Raw genomic sequence first — 16,067 nt, 5'->3', positions numbered from 1 at the left:
AAGATCTTAAATCATTTTTGCAAGCAGGGTAATATTAAGCATACAAAGCAGAAGGAATTTTGGAAATGGAAATGTTTTAGATTGGGCATTATTTCCCAAAATGTTCTGTGTTTATAAATAATCTAGTTCTGCATTTATTTCATGATATTTTATTTCAATAATGGAAGCCAAAACTAATAATCTTAACAGAAGCTTGAGTATACATTTCTTGAGAGTCTTACCTCAGCTCTTTTCAGCATCTCCCATTTATTTAATATTTTCATGGCAAATACCTTATCTGCGTTTTTCAATTTTACTACTGCAACCTGAAAAGATAAAATTAGTTTTTAATATATATCTCTACAGTATGTTCATAATACACCAATACATTTCCAGTGCAGTTCATTTTCATACAATCTTTTCATACTGAAGAAATTTGTACCAACAGATGTTTAGATTTCACATATGCTGCAGTACCAAGTACAGTGGTACCTTGGGTTAAGTACTTAATTCATTCCGGAGGTCCGTTCTTAACCTGAAACTGTTCTTAACCTGAAGCACCACTTTAGCTAATGGGGCCTCCTGCTGTACCGCCAGAGCATGATTTCTGTTCTCATCCTGAAGCAAAGTTGTTAACCTGAAGCACTATCTCTGGGTTAGCGGAGTGTGTAACCTGAAGTGTATGTAACCCAAGGTACCACTGTACTTAATGACATAACCACAGACTGAGTATATTACGATTTTACTGTTTTAGGCCAGCAGATTCTATGAAGAAAATAAGAAAGCAACAGCTCAGAGGAAGCAGATCATGCAGTACAAAGCCCTAAAAGAAACATTATGCCAAATATGATAAACTCTGATGCTAAAATGTGCCCCTTCAGACTTGAAATGCAAGATGGACAGATTTTTTAATGCTCCATTGCATACAAAGTTCCCTATATGTAAGAAGATTAGCATATCTGAGGTAGGCTGAAAGACATTAAACCCTATCTCTAATTTTTATTTATTAATTACATTTATTAGATACCCAACAGCTATCACTCTGGAGGCATCATACAAAGTGGAAGAGGGATTAAAACAACAGCAATCGTGATACAGGATCCAACAATTACGAAAAATAGCAGCAACAGATTTAAAACGCAAGAAAAGTAAAAACCTATTTAAAAACTACAGAAACAGACGAATGATAACAGGAAATTTTAAAAGCAGCAGATTTTTGCCTGCCTGGGGAGTGTATTTCATAGACACAGAAGCATCACTGAGATAATTTACTACATTAAGAAGTGACCTCTTCCCACCTGCATAACGAAAGAGGATATGTAATTCTATTGTCTCAGTTATCATCTCAATCTGCATAATAAAAAAGAAAGACCTTCAGTACGTTACCTGGGTAACCACTGCATCATGGCTCCTTCTTGTGCCATTGGGGTGACGGCAGAAGGCCAGGGGCCTGTGAGAGGAGTCCATGCCGTGGCTTGTTCCTATGCCAACACTGCTCCAGTTTCTAGAACAAGTCACAGCATGGACCCCTCCCATATATAGCCAGAGGTTTCTGATGTGACCTTCATGGTGTGAGAAACCACCACACTGAAGCAGTTCCCAGGCCATGAATGCAAGGCTGGTTCTAAATAAGTTCCCCTAACCCACAAGACGGGACCCTGTGAACACCAAATTCCTGATTCTATAACACTTACTTTTATGCTATATCTGTTTTTATGATACCTTTTAAGGTTTGATCCTGCTTAAAGTTTTTTAAATTTTAAGTTATTCAGAAAAGCTGTTAAATAAATAAATAAATTGAATTCTATTAAACTTGTAGAAAACATAAAACGAGAACTCAAAAGTCTAATCACAGCTTGTCACATAGAGTACGCCACACCCAAAATGAAAATACTCACTGATGAATGCATTTTAAATAGTCACATTCCATACTGCCATCACTCGGAAAGGAAACTCCAAATCAATAAAAAAAAATATTAACAATTATTTTTGTTTCTACCTGTTCACACATTGGTACTCTGTGACAAAGATTTGTATCTGATTTTTCCCTTTGGGCTATCGACAAAAATAAAATAAGGTTGAACCTTGCCCTCTTATCTATCTATCCATTCTTGGTGTGAGCCAATGAATCTGTGGGACAAATGCTGCAGCAGATGACAGCTTGATGAAAGTCTCTTTCATGAGCCCAAGCAAAGTCTCAAGCTAATACACCATGCTGAATTCTTATAAAAGTATAAAGCAGGAAACATGAAAACTTGGATGGAATAGTTATTAGTTCCCAGAATTGCTATGGTATAATAATCAAGTCTGACCTCTTCCACAATCCTACACTTGTAAAAATAAAATAGAACCCAGGAATATATGAAAATGAAGGGACAGAAGAAAATGTTTAATTTAAACTTTGTTTTGAAAATGTTTGTGCCTACCACTAGTAATAGTTAAATGTACTTCTCATATAGTATAGCTGGTACAGATTTCACAAGTCTTCTTTTTCTTAAGTGTTTTACTGATCAGAACTAAAGTGTTCTTATCTAAAAATCTAAAAACTTCTCTAGAAGTCATCATAGCACTTTATTAGGGCACAGTTAAGGTGAAAGTAATCCTCAGAAGAAGATTATTTTCTTTTCATAGTTTATGTTATGGCACAGTTAAAAGTAATGTTGGTTGTACATGAATTTCCCCCATTTACTGTTTTGTGTACATTTACAAAACATAGAGATGGACACATCAGTTAATTTTCATACCACTTTGTATGTGTTCACAAATTCTGGAGTAATCTGCTAAAAACAATCACATTTAAACACATATTTTGTATCAATGTATGTGATAAAATGTATGTTACATTGTGAAAGACCTGCTGGACTAGCTAAACTGACAACAGGTCCTGAAAGCTTTCTTAACTTAAGCCATTCTGGAAGCAATACTAAACTGACACTCTCAGGCTGCATGAAATTTGGTTCAGAATTACCGGTAACAATGAATTTGACTTAGGAAGCAGGAGCTGGCTATGGTACTGTGCGCTCTTCCCCTAACCTCTCTCCTCCTAAACATAAGTACACTACGTGATCCTGCCAACTAACCAGAGATCACTCTTAATCCAGCATTTGAACTCAGAATGTGAAACTGGTTTTAAATCCTGTTTAAAAAAATTAACAACGGTGAACTTATTTCCACCTCTTCCTTCCTTTGTAAATTCATTAACTGGCTAACCTACCTCTTATTTTACTCCCAAACTGGGAGGCACAAGAGGACTGTGGAAATTTGCAAGCTTTCTGGTCCGGCCAGGCAATGGTCCAATCCATACCTTCCTCTTATTTTCCCTCAAAAGTATGGAGCAACGTCTGGCAAGCAGACAAGGCAGATTCTAACTTAGCAAAATCCTTGGTGAAATCCAAGGTTCAAATTAAAGTTCTTTATACATGAGATTCAAGATAAAGCAAGCAAGAAAAACAGGAGGTTGTTTTAAAATGAAAATAAACAGCATCTTATAACTAGCTCTTATACTTGAAACAGATACTAAAGTTAGTTTTAATAAGTTACATATGAACTGTAAGATACTTCAACACGCCAATCACAAGCAAGCAGGCAAAGCTTCCCCAAGTAAAACAAAGAAAAGGGTATTTCTGAAAATGATCTACAGTAGTTTTATTTTGTGTTCTAGGGGGCCAATGACAAAAAAGAGGGAAGCAAGTGATCAATCAGACAGGGTGCAATTCTTTTCAGGTTTCACTAGTGATGTGAGGTTTCCAGAAAATTTAAATTGGAACATTTTCAGTTTGCATCAGAAAATTGTCTTATTGCTTAGAGAACAGCCAATTTTGCATGTTTCTTTTACTTATCAAGGGGCACGGGTGGCGCTGTGGGTTAAACCACAGAGCCTAGGACTTGCCCATCAGAAGGTTAGCAGTTTGAATCCCCGCGATGGGGTGAGCTCCCATTGCTCGGTCCCTGCTCCTGCCAACCTAGCAGTTCGAAAGCACGTCAAAGTGCAAGTAGATAAATAGGTACCACTCCGGCGAGAAGGTAAACAGTGTTTCCGTGCGCTGCTCTGGTTCTCCAGAAGCGGCTTAGTCATGCTGGCCACATGACCCGGAAGCTGTACGCTGGCTCCCTCGGCCAATAAAGCAAGATGAGCACCGCAACCCCAGAGTCGGTCACGACTGGGCCTAATGGTCAGGGGTCCCTTTACCTTTACTTATGCATTTAGTGAACAAAGCTAAAAACTTTGAAACTATCAAGCTTGCCTAATAATTATTTGCATCAATTCATTATTAGTAATGAATTTATGAAAAGGAAAGATTTCTGTGGAAAAATAAAAGCACTGGAATGTTTTCTCCTTTCTTTGTGAAGACATTTTTATTGTAATTTTAACAGTTTTTTATTTCAACAGTGCTGTGGCTTTATGGGAACCTAAAAGGCAACAGGCAAATGGCAACATGGGTAAACAAAGAAAGAAAACAAGCAGAAATGAGAATGACAATGGAAAAGCAATTCAAAATAGTCTGACTTAAATCCAAATTTATAGTGCAAGGATAAAACTCTTCTTGTTCTAAAAGTGGTTTAAAGTGAGAATGTCCTAATATGTCAGAATGGACTGATTTAAATCACCAAAAATAATAATTAAATATTTAGACTTAATCAAGTTTTTCTGCATTTTCAGAACAAAAGTACATACCAATTGGTTGCTACAACAATTAAAAAGCATACTGATATGCAACTAAATAAAGCATTAGAACCACAATCCAAAATGTCTGGTTATGCAACCCACATGCCTTTTACATTACATACAATCTGCTTATAGACAAAGGAGGACAAGTGGGAAATTAATAAACTTCTGTTTGCCTCTATGTACATTTACCATGATAATTGCTAAGATCACGTACTTAGAAACAAGGAACACAATACAGTATGAGATAAGGGAGCTGGATTGTTGGCTAAAGACCCATAACTTTCCAGAAACAAGAGTAGTAATTATTGGACAAAAATTCTTGTTTTTTTCTTGTGCAGGATTTAATTAAATGTGCCTGCTAAGATGGTTACAAATAGGAGTTTTTCAGGAAAGTAGAGAATATAAATTTCAAGTACATAAAATCTAGTGGGATCCAATGGGCAGAATTATTTTCATTGCAGGTGCTATGGGAACATATTCTTATGCTCACTTCTCCCAACACAAATCGATTCTCATTTCTGGCCAAAATTCTTGGAAAGCTAAAGAAATCTGCTGAGGGATCAATCATATTGGCTAGGATCCTCCGCATCTCCCTTCTATCAATCTACTCTCAAGTGCTGGCAGAATATTTTAAATAATTATACTTTAAAGGGTAAGAGACCACTTTAAATTCTATACACAAAATCAGATGAGGGGGTGGGGATTGCCCAATACTGACTTGTATTATGAAGCATTCCAATTCCGCCAACTTTGTTTCATGATTTTAAAATCTTGTAAACATCGGACCACACTGTAGAAGGTATTGCTGAACCAAGGGCCACACCTTTTTGGAATGAGAACATGGCAGTACTACGAAAAATCGCTTTATTCTCAACACCTTTCAAACATGGGAAGTGTCTCCCATCTGCTCCTCATTATTTCAAGCTTAGAGATTTTTACAGTGGTGCCCCGCAAGACGAAATTAATTCGTTCCGCAATTTTTGTCGTCTAGCGAATTTTTCGTCTTGCGAATCACGAAATCCCATAGGAATGCATTGAAAATCAATTAATGCGTTCCTATGGTCAAAAAAAGTCCAAACAAAGCCAAATTTGGTACAACAACAGTTTATTAACTGCTCTTTAAAGTCACACATACTGTAAAGAGCAGTTCAAAAATTTAAGGGAAAATAAATTAACTTTATAAACAAAACATGTCTTTGTTTTTAGACAAAGAAAAAAAAGTCGCGAGACATTTTCGTGTTGCGAAGCAAGCCCATAGGGAAATTCGTCTTGCGAGGCAAATCGAAAACAGAAAAACCTTTCGTCTAGCGAGTTTTTTGTCTTGTGAGGCATTCGTCTTGCGAGGTACCACTGTATAAGAATAATATACCGGTCGCCCAGGAACAGCTCTGGGTGGACCTGAGATGCTTGGGTCTGGGCCTCACAAGGTTTGAGGCCATTTAGCTAATACAGTAGAGGGCAATCTGGGAAAGGACTGTTGGCTAATATATATAGGGCACTGACAGACACTCCTGACGGGCCCCTAACAGAATTGAAAAGTACATGGGAAAAGGAGCTTGGAAACAAGACTGAGGATACACATACACACACACACAGACACACACACTTCACAACCTTCAAAAGCTCTCTACCCAGCAGTTAAACAGCAAAGAGAAACAAAATCAAAGTGACAATTACACTATTTCATCCCTTCCCTGCAAAAGTCTGGTCACTGATTTATTAAATCTGAAAATTTAATATTTTTAAGTGTATTTTTCCTCCATGAACAGCCTGCTAAAAATGCTTGGTATGTGCTGATATAAACATTTTGGTTTTAGTCTGAAAGGAGAAAGAAGCCAAAATCCTTCTTCCAACTGTTTTCCATATTTCCCACAAACAGTAATGCTTCCTGGCTTGCTGTCAAACTCTTTCTGCCTCTTCACAAGGTTTGGTCTCTCATGTACTTGTACATCAACACATTGCCGTTCCTTCTTCAATTATTTTAATGGATGCAGCTATCTGGAGGGGAAAAAATTTGCTAACAGATTCCTACTGCTTCTTGGATAAGCAATAGTTTAAAAAGAAACACACTGGAGGTAGTAGGAATGTTAGTCATTTTGTGCTCATTTGGCTTTTAAGGGCAGCACACATATGAATTTCATAAAATCAAAGAATTGTAGAGTTGGAAGGGACCCAGAGGGTCATCTAGTCCAACATTCAGATTCGCATAAATAATCCACGTCTTGGAATAAAGTGACACTGAGATGAAACAGCCACACCCAATTCTTCATTCTAAATTAAGAAAAGCCTGGACTCCTTGTAGTATACCCCAGGGATTTCCCCTGTAAACTATCCCAAGTTATGCAGACTGAAGGTCTGATACCAAGGAACTGTAATTAACTCCTCTCGTCTTGCAGTCTCTTGCTCCAGCAAGAAGCCTTTGCAAAGCAGAGGGATTTCGTGTAAACCACCATCTCATCCCTCAATGACACCCCTCCTCCTCTCCACCCTGTCCCACATCTGCAAGAAGATCTTAATTTGGTCTGGAAGACTACAGTACTTGAAAAGCCTGTATTGGCTTAAGGCTCCCTATACTACATAGAGCTCAGGATCATGCTGCCTAAGAGTTAGAAATTATCAGCAGATATAATACTCTCCTGTGAAATGTTGCTATTCTCTTTAGCGCCCCTAAAAATTACACACTTTCCAAAAAGGAATATTAGAGTTCAATTTTGCAATAGACTAAATTTCAGTGACAAATGCTATTATCCGGAATAATTGGTTAAACCTTGTCCAAACCCTTCAGAGTACAGAGACAGAAAATTTCATCCAGAAACAGGCATGCTCAGTCTGGTTCATTTACTTTATGACGGAGATGTTATCTGTACTAACAAGTCCAACACATGTACACAAAAGGGAAGTTAGGGTTCAAACAAATGCCACATCTTACGGAAACACATCACAAATTTTATATTTTGTGAAGTACTTCTTTTGTCTGCCCTGACTCTACTTCCAATCCAGCTCTAAAAAAATGAGAAAGGACAAAACCTTTCTCTCTACGTATTCTCTCCATCTAATGTTTCTGTAAACTTCTATTATGTATTATTTCTAAGACAAACAAAAAAAAGCCCCCAAAACATGGACTTGCATCATAAGGAGGGTGTTCCAACTTCATGAAGGTTTTGTTTGTCCTTTCTGTACCTTTTCCTGCTCAAGGATATTCTTTTTGAGATGAGGCAACCAGAATTGTACACAGCATTTTCAACACAGCCATACCATATACATCTTTTAGGGTACTTGTTAGCCCCACGCCCCCTTTCTTAAGCCCAAACATGGGATTTTCATTGTTCACAGATGCTGCACACTGAGTTGACATTTTAATGGATCTATTAATCATTACCATACTGAAATTTTAGTGTTGTATGGGTACTACCAAACCAGTGAAACACCAGCTCAGACTGAGCCTGCTCCCCTAAAAGGAAGTGGCAGTAGTGCCAAAGAACCTGCTAGCAGCAACAGCAGAAGTACCAGTTGCCACAGGAACCCAGGCCAGCAGCGCTGTACCAACCAAGTTGCAGGGAGCCAAACAAAGTGCCATTGCAATGGGAATGGCGCAGGGTCCGAGTCCAGAACAAAATGATGCTTCATGGGAGCATGTGCAGCTTTCACTGACCTACTTCTAGCAAAGAGACCAATGTTAGCCTCAAGAGACAAAGACTGAATTGGGAACACCTCCCCCCCCCCACACACATAGAAGGCAGGAGGAGGGTGCTGGCAGAAATCCTGCAGAGAATGAGCAGGAAGCTGAAGGGGCTGCAGAAACAAGAACAAGGACTTAGCCACCCTGGGTAACCTACTCAGTCTGCCTCATGTGTCATCCACAAACATGGGAACCTCACAGTTCACACCTACTTCCAGATGATTTCTGCAGGTAGCATTAGTGTTAATCTAGAACAGGGTGATCCAACCCATGGCTCACAAGCCACCTGAGGCCCATGAGGCTTTTTTTGGCAGCCCTTGGCAAGAAAACAACACATTAAAACCTTTAAAATTTGTGGTTTTCTCATGCGTTGTTAACAAAAGCACATACATCTGTTTGTGTACTAAATTTGTTTAATAATTAAATATATTGAATCTATTGTGTGTTTTATGTATTTAATTAAGTATATAAGTTGTGTATATTAAGTATATTGCAAACGCTTTAATTAATGATATGTAAATTTAATTCAGTGTGTGGCCTGCGGGTTCTGTGATGAAGTACTCTTGCAACCCGCTTGGTATGAAAAGTTGGACTGCCATGATCTAGAACCCGGGAGAACCTACATCCATTGCAAGAACTCTCTTTTTACACCTATCCCACTAAACAGACTTAAGAAACCCCAAAGCAAAGGTCTTTCCAGATCATTCTTCCTTCCGGGACTTCCGGGTTAGCGCCTCCGGCAATGGCGGAATTCCTCTGATCGGGAGGAATCCGCTAAGTGGAAATCTGGACCACCACGGCGAGGCGGACACCCACTAAAAACCACAGGCGGGAGAAGCCTGTGGACGTGGGATTCGGCTGGCACCTTTTGCGCCTCCCCTACTCGCGGGGAAACCCGGTTTTGGGGATCCGGAGCGACGTGGGGTGAGCGGCGCAGTGCTTCGAATCGACTGCTTCTTTCACGGAGTGAAGCCCCATTGCTGTTGCCGGAGAGTGCTGACTTTTTCCTGTGGACAATTGGACTCTAAACAACTACCCGTGAGTAGAACGGAAAATTGGATCTCTAAACTTCGTAATTTGGTATCGAAACGGGAAGGTTTCAAACAGGAAGTCCACCTTCCTCTTTTGTAAATAGATTGAAGCAAAGACGTTGCAAGCTAAAGCCTGGAAAGTCTTTTGTAAAGGATTAAATCTCCATCGGTCAAAATTACTAAACCCCCCTTGGAAGCAGGAGAAGAGGGGGAAAAGTTTAGATCGTTTAAGCCTGCAGGAGAGAGAGTGAAGAAAGATAAATCACCACCGTTTCGAACCTGGGAACGGGCTGCCAGTAAGATTGACGTTTTGGGAAAGTTCATTGACTGTGAATAAAACGTATGTTGACAGATAGTTAAATAAGAGAAATATATTGTTTCCATTGTTTCCTTTTGCACTTAAAAAGGAGCAAAAAAGTAACTGAAAATCGAAACTAACTCTGTCGCTGGATCTGTGTTCAAAAGGATGGATACAAATAGAAATTGTTTCCCCTAGAGGGAGCTTTTGAAACTGTTGCAGGAGTGGAGCTGGGGAATTTTCCAGCTGCAGAGATTAAAGATCGTGAGAATCAGAGACTGACCTTGGACAAGAATGTTGACAGAAGAAGCCTTAGTGATTGCATTTTGCAAGACAAGTGCTTTATTGGAACAGCTTCATGAGAAGACGGATGTGATGATTATTAAAATTGACAATTTGGGACAAAAAATGACTGAGTTGGGACAAAAAGTGAATACCTATACAGAAATTACTCAGGAATTGACTCAGGAACCTGTTTTGACATGGCAAGCTGTGGAGAAGTCGAATGAGAAAGTTGTTGTTGAACCTCAAGTAATTCAAGTGGAGAGAGCCCCGGCCTCACAGAGGCAATTTGATGAACATAAGCTGTTGCCCTTTCTGATCGAATCTAGAGAAAGCCAGATTTGGTGGGATGGAGCCCTGCTTGGATTGGAGAAGGAAAGCTAGATAGATCCTCTTATGCAGGGATGCTCTGGCCTTTGGGATCTGGATTTGGGTCAGGGGGAGATTGGCGCTCTGAAATACCTTTTGGACTTTAGTTCTGACTATGGAGAATGGGCTGACCTGTCGAGAAGGAATAAAGACACTGTTAGGTTGGAGTTTCCCCGAGATCTACTCCTCAATGCCAAAGGAAGGAAATTAAGAACAAGATCAGCAGAAGATAAAGTAAAGTGCATGTATAAATATGAGGAAGATCTGCAGAAGGGACATGGAAGAGAGTTAAGAGCCTCGGACAGAAGGTCACCAGGTTGATGGACTATATGGTATTGATAGAAAGGACTGACAGAATCCGAGACCAGGGAGAAGAGACGGTGGAAGAAGATTGGGGAAAAAAAGTTTTTTTAAAAAAATTATTTAGAGAAATGTTGCAAAATTAATGAGTGTTAGAAAAATGTTGGAATGAAATTATATGGCTTTAGTAGAAATGTTATGAGGAGTTAAGTATAAATAAGTTTTAGGGTTTTAATGGTAAGATAAGGTTAAAAAAATATTAAGATAATTAAATGACAGAAAACAGTGAAAGATGGAAAGGATGTGCTGAAACAATTAATAACTAGAACACAAAAAGGGAGGTGTGAGGAGGTCGATGAAACAAGTTAATGAAAGATAAAGATATGGAAATATTGGATGTGTTTTTAACTGTTTTTGTTTTTGTTTTGATGTATTGTGTCTTTTGCTTTTTTATATGTATTGTAATGTATTGATTTGTATTGTTTATTTTTTCTCTTTCTTTTTTACTGCTTTTTTTAATTCTTAAACTTTGAATAAATATTATTTTTTTAAAAAACACAGATCATTCTTCCTTCCAGTACTGTGACCATATAGTGATAGCTTTAGAAAGATTGTACAAAATGTTCAGCCCACAAATCCTTAAATATGCAAAGCAAATAAATAAACAAACAAATAAAGTGACATTGGTAATGAGGTCCTAATGCCCCTACAAAAATAAGTGCAGAAAACCAACAAACTGTGGAATGAATTGAATTCAAGTGCCCAACAGTGCATACAATGCATTTCCACATCAAAAAAGCTTAGAAGTATATCCTGTGATTTAGTTGTACATATGATTCTTCCACAGGCCCATTCAACATCTAAATAACTCTTACCTCCCCAAAGGCTCCTCGGCCAATCACCTTCAAGATTTCAAAGTCTTCTTTATGTAGTCGCATCTGTTTCACTTTAGACGTGAAAGGCTTGGCTGGAACAAAGGAAAATATCAATCATTTTAGGCAGAGTAACAATATTAATATATTAAAAACCTGTACACGACTAACATTTAAGAATGAGTGGTATAACCCATTATCTACCAAAAACTAATCAAAATTATCAGGATTTGACAACATGTTCACAGTAGACATCATTCTAAATACATACAGCAAGTATTTGAAATACCTCCATGGTATTTACATATTACCGTCTGCATAAATTTTTGAAGTTAAAATCTTATTGAGCTTTTTTTTGGGGGGGGAACTAAGTTGTTGAGCTCCCCCCCCCCCATTTTGGGGGGCCAAAGTTGCTGAGGTTTTTTTGCAAAATCACAAATAAATTAGATGTTTTTGAGCTATTTATTAGGAAAATCAGCAAAAACGATGCCGCCCGACATCAGTTGCCATATGTTCCCGGACATTTAGCTGATTTCTGGCCGAATTCTGCTTTCGACTGTGGTATTCCAGCTGTGCCCAGGAAATTCTGGACATATGGCACCCTTAAGCTAGAAGGTTGTTCATCTATCCAGATCAAAATGGGAGCAATCTACAGTTATTTGAAGTTTAAAATTAAATAAATAGGATTGGGAAATACTATCATGAATTCCCATATTGTAGCTATTTGATACCTTAAAGAGCTACGCAAAAGAATAGACTCTGGAAAAGAACTGTGGTTTGACATGTGGGGATTACGGAAAACTTCACCTGTCAATTTTTTCTCTTTTTTCTGGCTCTCGTTTCCTCTGGTCATTCTACAGAACTCACAAAACACAAGAACTGACAGTCTAAACCAAATGGACAGTCTGTGATAAATTGTCATGAGATAGAAGAGGTAACTCATTATAAACACATTTCAGCTATAACCTAAGAGGAGTCCAATTTGAGGGTTATGGGAAGAGCCCTTCATATTAGTTGTCCACTGAACTCAAAATTTTCCCACCAGCTCACAGCCATTTGAACACTAGAGGAAAGAGCCATAGCTCAGTGGTGGTGTATCTGCTTTGCATGCAAAGAGTCCCAGGCTCAATCCCTGCCATCTCCAGGTCGGGCTGGGAATGTTCCCTACATGGAAGCCACTGCCTATCAGTGGAAGCAATACTGAGCTAGATAGACTAGTTGTCTGACTCAGTATGAGATAGCTTCCTACGTATGATTTCGAGAACCCAGAAATGCTCCTGCAAGTTATCCTTGTGCCAAGGTTTTATTTAAATACGTCAGAAATTAAGCACCTGAGCAATTTAAGCACCTTGTGGGCTGTGGTAGAGCCATCGGCTTTGCATGCAAAAGGTTCCATTTTCAGTATCCGCATATAGGTTTGGAATAGGCTCATATGTGAAACCCTTGAGCAGGGGTCTGCAACCTTTAAGACAAACAGAGCCACTTGGACCAGTTTCTGAAGGGAAAAAAAACTGGGAGCTGCAAAACCATTGCAACATTTAAAACAAATACATCTCCGGAGCCGCGATCTGACAGCGGGCGGGAAGGTGACGTCAGGACGGTGCGTAACTAACGCACGCACCGCCCCCATGCAACGTCACAGCCAGTACAGCACCCGCCACAGTGGCGAGTGTCAGGGCGCACAATGCGCCTCCTCCCCTCGCTAGTATCCGCCCCGGAGCCGCGGCAAAGGTGTAAAAGAGCCACATGTGGCTCCGGAGCCGCGGGTTGCAGACCCCTGCCCTTGAGAGTTGCTGCCATTGTTGACACTACTGACCTACATGGGCTCATAGTCTAAGTCAGGGGTCTGCAACCTGCGGCTCCGGAGCCGCACATGGCTCTTTTACACCTTTGCCGCAGCTCCGGGGCGGATACTAGCGAGGGGAGGAGGCGCATTGTGCGCCCCGACACTCCCCACTGTGGCGGGCGCTGTACTGGCTGTGATGTCGCATGGGGGCGGTGCGTGCGTTAGTCACGCACCGTCCCAACGTCACCTTCCCGCCTGCTGTCAGATCAGAGGGCAGCGGCGCGCATGCTTTAAATGTCACAATGGTTTTGCGGCTCCCAGGTTTTTTTTTTCCTTCGGGAACGGGTCCAAGTGGCTCTTTTTGTCTTAAAGGTTGCAGACCCCTGGTCTAAGTGTAAGGCAGCTTCCTACATTCTTAAGAAACAGGGTGTAAGAAAAAGTATACTTTCAAGGAAAATACATATAAAAAATATAGGAGTCCCTCTCTTTATTTGTTATTAGATTCCTCATGTCTCTACTTCTCCTTAGATTTAATCAAGTAATTCACAATCTAATCTACATAGTGCTTGTATAATGTTTCTTTTGTGTGTTTTTTAACTGCAACTTTTTTTCATTCTAAACTTTGGTTTGTTGTTTGGCTATTAATTCCCCCTTATATGAATGGTGCACCATGACTCTTAGCTAAAGATCTCAAACACGTGCTGGTGGAGTGTACATTCATATGTATGTGCAGGCAAGGTCATGCATTAATAAGAAGCTGTCGTGGGAATACTTGAAGAATAAGCACTGGTAAAAGTAGTGGGAGGGGGGGTAACTTCTAAAATATGCCTGTGCTACATCTGATGATTTATGATATCACTACATCTTTAATAATGTTTAGAATACTTTTCATGACTAAGAAAATAGTTAAGGAACTATGTGACCATAGGGTTCCATAAAGACAGATAGTGCAAGAATAATTAATTCCCTGGGCCATTTATTTTTGAACAGCTCTAACTTGAGATGTCAATTTGCTGTATCATCAACATCATCATAATTTCTCTGCCATGTAAACATCTGCAGTCTTTGCAGCAGCAAAATCATTAAGAAAAAAACTCAGCGGCTAAACTATGAAGATGTTCTCTCACAGCAGTTTCATTGCTTGGTCAGCAAAGTGGTCTGAGCAAGCAGCTACTGCTTACTGGATAAGAACATAAGAAAAATTCTGCTGGGTCAGACCAAGGATCAACCTAGCACATCATCACATTTCTAATATTAACTATGCAGATACTTTTAAGAATCCCACAAGCAGATCATGAAAGCAACAGTCCTTGTCATTTTGCTTCCTTTATCACCACTGAACATAAACAAAGCTTCTATCATGTCACCTCTCGCTCACCTTTTCTTTGAATCAAAAAGCCCAAATGCAACCTTTCATTACATCGGCAAACTGGAATCTTGTGCAGATGAAACAAGCAAAAGAGCACAACATTGATCTCTAATGAAGTTTGCTGCCCTGCCACAGAAGAGTTCCAATCATTGCCCACCCAGTTTAAAATTAAACTAGGAGCATTTCTAAAGTGAATCTACTTCCTAATATAAGGGTATTTAACCAAATCCTGTGGACTAAGACATTAACTTTTCAATCAAAATGAGTGTTGTACAAGCTACTACAGAGGATGCTGACATGGGACTCCATCTTATCAAGTTCACACACATTACTGCCTCCCACAAAACCAGCAGGACTTAGAATTCTGGCTCTCTCTGACTAATTCTGGAAGAAGATCAGAAGGGCAGTGCTATAGGGCTTACTGGCTCTGGAAATATGATGTGGGAGGATCAGAACTAGGGGAAACAGAGCAGACAAGCAGGGATCAGGTAAACATAGAATTCGGACTGAACATTCTTAGTGCATACAGCAGGCTTAGCTTACAGAAGGGATGGAACAGAAAAAAATTCCACAAACGCAGAGACCGAGAACCACAAGATGAGATGCAATTAAGAAAAACTCCTGTCATGTGCTGTTGACCAGCCTATCAGCAATCTCTTTCTACTTAAGAGGGGGCAGGACTATAGTTCAATGTTCCAGCACATGCTTTGCAGGCAGATGTGCACAGGTTCCATTCCTGACATCTTAAAAATGATCAGATAGAAGGTGTCAGAGAAGACATCCACATAAAGCCTCAAAGAGTTGCTGGCAGTTAGAGTAGACTAGTCAGAAAAATGATCTGACCTTTTAAGGTAGATTCCTGTGCTCCTTTTACAGGGCAGAGAGAGTCAAGAATAGCCAGATGAGTCCAGTTTGTGTTTAACTGTCAGTCAAAAACATAGGAAGGAGGACTGGTTTCTGTCATATAACGGAACATACATCAAACCCATTCATGACTGCGCTCAGGACAAAACACACTGAAAAGTGTGCCTTGCAAAAAGTAATTCACAGTGGGAAAGTGGCCAAATAAAAATGGCCCTCAGGCTCTTCTGATTTGGACTCTGAAGTCAACACAGCAAGGCATGATGCTGTTACACAGGAAATCTACAAAATACTGCTGCAGTGCAGATGGATGGTGGCAGCAATGTGCAAGAGGAATTTCCCTGTACAACCCTTCCTTCTTAATATAGGCATAGAAATAGTGCAGAGAATGAAGGGAAGGATAGACACACATATACTATAACAGAATACAGACTCCAAAAACGGTCAAAACAACAGCCGGGGGGAGAGGGGGTGACACAGAAATTTGGTTTGCAAGTCTGAGCTATCAAAGCCAAAACAGGGAAGAAAAACAAAAGATGGAATGAAGACGAGTGAATCAACCCTTCACACAC

At 39.7% G+C, this 16,067-nt stretch overlaps 1 protein-coding gene across 6 annotated transcripts in view; it reads right to left on the bottom strand.

Annotated features, from left to right (window-relative positions):
* The window catches only part of CDC42BPA (CDC42 binding protein kinase alpha), a 153,650-nt gene that overhangs the window by 98,192 nt on the left and 39,391 nt on the right, over positions 1–16,067 (bottom strand). For all 6 annotated transcript variants that reach the window (XR_014524283.1, XR_014524284.1, XM_083496013.1 and 3 more), the window contains exons 2-3: positions 11,483–11,574; positions 222–305 (exon numbers count right to left, since the gene is read on the bottom strand). Coding sequence is in view for 4 of the 6 variants with exons in the window: in XM_083496013.1 (XP_083352139.1) it covers positions 222–305; positions 11,483–11,574 (176 nt within the window). In the remaining 2 variants the exon portion in view is untranslated. The remainder of the gene's footprint in view (positions 1–221; positions 306–11,482; positions 11,575–16,067) is intronic.

Source organism: Podarcis liolepis, assembly GCF_965112155.1.
Source record: "Podarcis liolepis genome assembly, chromosome: 3".
Classification (NCBI taxonomy): Eukaryota; Metazoa; Chordata; class Lepidosauria; order Squamata; family Lacertidae; genus Podarcis; species Podarcis liolepis.
The sequence above is the reverse complement of the archived record's forward strand: the minus strand, read 5'-3'. Positions and strand labels throughout refer to the sequence as shown.